Source organism: Vulpes lagopus, chromosome X (genome assembly GCF_018345385.1).
Source record: "Vulpes lagopus strain Blue_001 chromosome X, ASM1834538v1, whole genome shotgun sequence".
Lineage (NCBI taxonomy): Eukaryota > Metazoa > Chordata > Mammalia > Carnivora > Canidae > Vulpes > Vulpes lagopus.
In genome coordinates this window covers 75363893-75371015 of record NC_054848.1, presented here as the reverse complement: position 1 = coordinate 75371015, position 7123 = coordinate 75363893, and the positions used below count along the sequence as shown (strand labels likewise).

General features: G+C 49.7%; 1 protein-coding gene across 1 annotated transcript; it reads right to left on the bottom strand.

Annotated features, from left to right (window-relative positions):
- Window positions 1-4394: 4394 nt before the first annotated feature.
- Window positions 4395-5661, bottom strand: LOC121482584 (protein ARMCX6-like). Its single transcript, XM_041740445.1, has 2 exons — window positions 5655-5661; window positions 4395-5559 (listed from the first exon to the last, which is right to left on the bottom strand). Exons 1-2 carry the CDS (start codon window positions 5659-5661, stop codon window positions 5003-5005), a joined length of 564 nt encoding a protein of 187 aa, XP_041596379.1. The 3' UTR covers window positions 4395-5002.
- Between the last annotated feature and the right edge of the window lie 1462 nt (window positions 5662-7123).

The window sequence follows — 7123 nt, the reverse complement described above, 5'->3', positions numbered from 1 at the left end:
TCCTGAGAAGGAACCTGGGGCAGAGGCTTGCTCACAAGCACCAACACCCACCTCCTTGCTCACACACAAGGCACCTTCCATAGGGGCCCCAGTGAGCTGAGGGCCCCTGAGTGAGTTAGAGTTTCCTGGGAGACAGCTGTGCCTCAGGAGAGGCTTCACACCAGGGAGCCACAGAGGGGATGCTCAGCTGGGTGCAAGAGCATCCCAGACATGCCACATAGCAGCATGAGAATGGAGTGATAAATGGTGCTGGGTTAGTCTGTTATCCATTTGGGGGAAGAAGTAAAGTTGGACCACACCTCTCACCTTGCATGAAGGTAAATTCCAAGTAGATCTGTGAGACAACCCTTGAAGAGGAAAAGCGTGAAGGCGAGGTCGGGGCAAGATGGCGGAGGAGTAGGGTCCCCAAGTCACCTGTCCCCACCAACTTACCTAGATAACTTTCAAATCATCCTGGAAACCTACGAATTCGACCTGAGATTTAAAGAGAGAAGAGCTGGAACGCTACAGAGAGAAGAGTTTGCGCTTCTAACAAGTACAACTCGTTTTTAGCCACTCTGCACTGAGCAAAATGACTAGAAAGAAGAACTCACCACAAAAGAATCAGAAACAGTACTCTCTGCCACAGAGGTACAGAATTTGGATTACAATTCGATGTCAGAAAGCCAATTCAGAAGCACAACTATAAAGCTACTGGTGGCTCTGGAAAAAAGCATAAAGGATTCAAGAGACTTCATGACTGCAGAATTTAGATCTAATCAGGCTGAAATTAAAAATCAATTAAGTGAGATGCAATCCAAACTGGAGGATCTAACGACGAGGGTTATTGAGGGTTATTCATCCAAGATAGGCAGAAACTGAAAGAATATGTGACCACCAAACCGGCTCTGCAAGAAATATTAAGGGGGGACTCTGTAAAAGAAAGAGGAGGACACCCAAAGAAATAATCCACAAAACAGGGACTGAGTAGGTATTATGATGACACTAAATTCATATCTTTCAGTGGTAACTCTGAACGTGAATGGGCTTAACGATCCCATCAAAAGACGCAGGGTTGCAGGGCTTCAGACTGGATAAAAAAGCAAGACCCATCTATTTGCTGTCTACGAGAGACTCATTTTAGACCTAAGGACACCTACAGCCTGAAAATGAAAGGTTGGAGAACCATTTACCATTCAAGTGGTCCTCAAGGAAAAGCGTGAAGGCATTAAGAAACCATATAGGAGGGGCACCTGGGTGGCTGAGTCAATTACACAGCTGCCCTTGGCCCAGGTCATGATCCCGGTGTCCTGGGATCGAGCCCCCACATCGGGCTCCCTGCTGGATGGGCAGCCTGCTTCTCTCTCTTCAACACTTTTGCTCTCTCTCTCTCTGTCTCTCTCTCTCTCTCTCTCTCTCTCTCTCTCTCTCATAAATAAATAAATAAATAAACAAATAAATAAATAAATATTTTAAAAAAGGAAACCCTACAGAAGACTCTTTCTGTAATCAGGGCATGAGGGAGGGCATCCTAAGCCACACACAAAAACAAGAGGCAATAAGGGAAAAGCAGTCTTCCCTCAGGGGGAACAGGAGGCCAGGAGCAAAGAGAGGAGGGAAGTGACAGAGGGTGGGTGGGGTGATGCATGCAGCATGAGTGGCAGACAAGGGATTGATTGGCCAATCCTCTGCAGGACTGTGCTGGACTATAGTGAGGCACCCATCTAAATCCTAGACCAAGGGAGCCCCCAGAAGGGATCCTGGGGCCAGTCATGGCCACAGTGGTCAAACTCTAAGCCGAATGGTGCTGTGGTGGCTTAGACATAGGTTTGGTGAGGGCTGTGCCTATCTGTGGGTGGCACACATCAAAGTGAGGGGATGGTGGTTGAAACCGGGCGAGGAGGCAAAGTTTGAGACTGGATGTATGCGGTGGGAAGCTGGATGTCTGCAACCTCCTGTGTGTGCACTTATTGGGGGCCAGGTGAGTGTTGGGGTTAAATCACAAAATCCCCAGGAGAGGTAGCAAGCTGGGGAGGCACTGGGAGTTAGTGTGCAGCCAGTACTTACAGGCACCAAATGTAGATGTCATCAGGAGATGAAAAGAAGCAAAACCAGGTCTTTTCTGGAGCTGGTAGGCAGTCTGTGGGAACTAGGCCCCTCAGAGTGACCCAAGAGGCAGGCTAGGCTGGGGTGGGCCCCATCAAGGCAGGGCACTTCCCCACACAGTGTGACAGCTGCAGCTTTGATGACCTTGTCAAGTGTTTACCATGGAGAAGCCCAGAAAGAATCTATTAGTTGCAGCAGGCAGGTAGGCAAGTTTGGTGCTTGGTGGTCCCATGCTGTTTCATTTTGAATTAGGTATGGGAGGGGGCACCATGGTCTTCCTGGTGCTGATAGCCTCTCAATGTCTTAATCAGGCCCTGACTGGCAGGCCTGCTCCCGAATCCCTTCCACTGGCCCTAGGGCTCCTGCCCTGGCACAGCAACCAACCAAGGGATAAAGGGCAGACCGGGGGCCTGAGCTACCATACAGGGGAGTGTTTGGGGGAGGGCAGGGCCAACAGATGCACAGGAGGCTCTTGCCTTGGGCCAAGACCACACCCTGGAGACCCTTGGATGCCAAGGCTTGCCTGTGACAGACAGTTGCTCAGGAGATGAGCAGAAAGTCTCCAAGGCCCTCCCTGGGTTAGAAGTCAGCTGTGGCCTAAAAGTGCCAAGTGCCTGCCTTGGAGATGGAGGACAACTGTGCCAGCACTCAAATGGAGATTTGGCAGAGCACAGAGGAGCAGGGAAGTGCCTGTTAATTTGGGACCCCCAGCCAGGAGGAAGTAGAAAATCTCCTGCCTTCCTGCTGAGGTTAAAGAGGTGTCTGTCGCTGAAGACAGCAAAGACCAAAAGCATGCTCCGCTGGGACAAGTGAGTGTGGGAGCTGCCTGCAGAGCAAACTGACTGGAAACATTGCCCAGTCTACCTGAGGCTGGCTTGGGAGAAAGGGGTGGTCGCATTAGCAACTCTTAGCAAACATGACAGGATCCAGCAGTCAGCAGAGGAAGCCCAGGGAGGGTGGCACCCAGCGTGTGTGTGTGTGTGTGTGTGTGTGTGTGTGTGTGTGTGCGCGCGCGCGCGCGCGCGCGCGCGCAGACACGTCCTGCTGGGGGCGTGGCGTCACAGCAACCACAAGTCACATGCTGGCCATCTAAGGTGCCAGTGCCTGGGAAGAGGCAGTGTCCCCACTGCAGGTTAGAAGACTCCCCAGAGATGGTCCTGGGAGCTGGCAGACAACCACCCACACTTGCTAGTCAGCCCAAAGTGCGGGGCAGATGGGTACAAGCTGAAGAGTTGTGATCTACCCGCAACCCAAACTCTAGGAGAATGGAGGAAAAAATAAGACTATGGTCTGTGTGGAGGAGAGCAGTCAGAGGGCAGAGCACACACACAGTGCTGATGCCCAGGGCACAGGGCTCAGAGCAGCATCCCCGCGAGACAAGGAGAGGGCAATAGGCACAGAGACAGCACTGCCTAAGGGAAGGGAACCTGGCTTTGGTGATGCAGGGGCCAAGGGTTGCCAGGAGGGGTCTGGCAGTGCTGGGAGGGGTGGCAGCATGAGTCGTCCGGATCCACAGAGTGGTTCTGTACACAGGGCTGGGTTCCTCCTTTCCTCCAAGTGGTGTCAGGAGCTTGGATGGGGGGAGGGGCAGAGCTGTCTCCCGATGGACCAGCCATAGCCCTGCCAGGAACCCCAGCGTCTGCCTTACCACCCTGATGGGGAGTTCGTGGGGAGGGGGGTGCTTCACTGGCCCCTTCTTGGATGTCACTAAAGGTACCGGGGAGAGGCCAGAAAGGAGGCTTCCCCAAAGGAAGCGGGGCCAACCCTTCTCACTCTGCCAGGGATTTGGGCTTGGGGTCCCAAGGAAGGGAGTGGGCCTGGAGGTAGGTTTAACAGCTGCTTCGCAGGACAGAGAGAACTATACCACACAGCAAGGGACAACCGTCATTGCCATTCTTGTGCATTAAATGCACAGAGGTGTGTTGCCGAGTGGTCCCCAAGGCTGTGCAGACAAACCCCAAGGATACTGACCTTCTGTCTAGGCTGGCAGTTAAGGAAAGGCATCTTCATCGAGGGATTGCTCTGCTCCAGGTGCCAGACTCTGAGTCACCTGCTTCACAGGTGCTGTCTCCTTGAGTCCTAATTCCACACAGCCCACCTCTGCTCCCTTGCTTCCGCCCCCAGCCCCCAGCCCCTTCTTGAGGCTTATATTGAGCCATGCAGCCAGCCTCTCCCCCTGCCTCCTAGGAGCACTGAGAAGTATGCACCTGTGAGGGAGCAAGCACCCTACTTAGGTCGCATTGGTTGCATATTTTTGTCTTCCTCTGCATGTAGACTGTAAACTCAAGGACAAGTTCCATGTCTTGCTTTTGTCAATCAAAGCACACAACTTTATTGATGATAACATACAAACATAGGCTTGGGTGGGTGAAGTTAAGTCAGTACAGCACAGAGAAAGGCAGTGTACTTTTTGGATCAACGGGTTCACCATCCATCACCTCGCAAAGGAGGAGTAAAGGAAAAAGAATTCAACCTAAGCAGCAACAGATGCATTTTCAGCACGAGCCCGATATGTGTCTGGTCTCCCCCAAACGGTCCAGCTTAGACAGGGAGACCAGCACAGGCAAGGCATCCCTCGTGATGCTCTAATATGATGTTCTGTAGCCACAGCTGGCAGCTGAAAGGATCCCTTTGCCACACGAGGAAGGCCGCAAGGGAGTCATTGACAATGCACGTTGCCTGCAGACTGACTGCAAAACCAAGGAGTCACTCAAAGCTCTGTGAGAACCCTTGCCTGGCCCCTAAGAGTGTGGTCCTCGATTTAGCAAGTGTAACTTTCACCCCGTGATGTGGTGATTGGCTAAGGCTGGATCTCCGATGGCATCCACTGCAGATTCTCGGCATGAGAACGACACGAGTGTGTGTTCACCAGAAGGGTTTTGGGTGGATTCGGTTCCATTCTGTTCGAGGTGGCCATTTAAGAGGCCAGGGTTTGGGGGAGAACCTGTCTGTTGGCGTTCCTGATAAAGAGGGACGTGAAGGAGAGCAGCATTTGGGCCCCCAGCAATTCCCCTGCCAAGACAGGCTTTTCAGACAAACCTATCAACAGTTTCAAAACCTGAACCTCAGCACATTCACTTCCCTCTGATATCAAAGGAAACTTCACGTCTGAAACGGACTTGGCAAGCATGTTATTAATAACTGTCATGCTTATTAACAAATTTAATCCGGCCTGCTGCAGAAATGAGTTGCAGCAATGTGACACAATCTCCCGACACACTTCATTGACGTACATCTTAATCTGGCCCTGACTTTCAACACTTGCATTCAAGTTATCCAGAGCACATAAAGCCTTCTCCTTAATAGCAGGGTGGGGAGTGAGGATCGTGTTTCCAACAATGGAGAGGCTGGCCAAATGACTATTGATATCGTGGCTAAATGAAAACCCAGCATCCTTGAGCTGAGCAAACCACATTTTTCCCTGAATGAAAGGATGCCTGGAGAGGTCAAGAATACAGCTGAAAGTTGTTATATCTTCAGCATTACCAAAAAACAGGTAATTTTAGTTGGGGAAAGGTTGATTCTCTTTTATTCATACAGTGTCCTCCTGGGAGGCCCCATGTTCTTACTACGCATGGTTCATTCAGCCTGATACCCTGGACTTATCTTTTCCTAGATCCTTAATTGTCTTTATCTTGCGTGATGTTCCCTGCTCTGCTCATCTTTTAGTGTGGTTGCACCCTTCTCTAATTAGTGAGTAAGCACTTCAGTAAATTCTACCCCTGACTTCCAGATCTGTTTTCACTAAATCACCTACTTGAGCACATCCAACGTATGCAAATCACAGAAGTTCACCCTCTTGCAAATGCTATCTAATTGTGGGGATTGCTGGACGTTCGTTTCCTAGACACAAATTGTGCTAACTGCTATCCAATAGGGCAATGCAAATACATAGATATTTTATCTGAGTTTCCTCAGATGGATATGTCAACACTCAGAATACAAGGATATCAATACCTTTCTTTCCTCACCAAGGGTCTAAATTTTCAAATGTTTCTTCTTTGATTTTTTCCTCCTTTATATTCATTCCCTCTGCTTCCTCTATACTCATTTCCCCTGTTTCCTCAGAGGTACAACACTGGACTTTTCCAGCACCAAAGTAAGAAGGAAGGAGACCAAAGGCTGGGAGAGGAAGATTCTGAGTTACCTCTGGACCTTGTATCCTGACTTGGATATCTCTACCCTCCACTGGTTATCTCCAGGATATCACACTCTATAGAGCAATTTCCTTCCTTCCTTGCCTAAATTTATGTCTACAGTTAAGCAAGAGAGAATGGGGATCGGTAGATGTACTGGCACATAAGTGCCCTCTCCCTAGAGTGAGAAATCTAGTTTTCAAATGTCTCCTATTTAGATCCCAGGCACACCCTCCACCCTGTGTTCCAAACACTTTTATCACCCCACCCCACTCCCACCCCCAAATGCTTACTTTTTCCATTTCCTTGCCCTCCAGCCTCTCTCTTGACCTCGTTTATCTCCCTTCATATGCCCACCTTCCCCTCATTTTTGCCCCATTGATTTTGTTGCTGCTTCTATCAGAGCCAAAAAGGATTGAGATTAAGCATTGCTTTTTTTTTTTTTTTTGAAGACAGACAGGGTTGGCAGGGTTGGGTTGAGGAATGGGCTCTGGTTGCAAGTTTGCCTCTACCATCCCCCTGTGGCAGTTCAAACTCCAGATTTCCTTCAAGAAATACTTTAGTTTTTACTGTTTCATATCCTTTTTCTCTTTCTTTCCCTTGAGATGTGCCGCCCTCTACAGACAAACAAGGAAACCAAAAGATAGCGGTTGGTGAAGATTTAGTTCTAGGTGGTAAACCACAATTCTTAGCTTTTATGGATTCAGGACTCTGTCAAATGATTCTCACTTTTCTTTTTTTAAGATTTTGTTTATTTATTCATGAAAGACACACAGAGAGAGGCAGAGACACAGGCAGAGGGAGATGCAGGCTCCCTGTTGGGAGCCTACTGTGGGACTCGATTCCAGGACCCCAGGATCATGACCTGAGCCAAAGGCAGACTCTCAACCACTGAACCACCC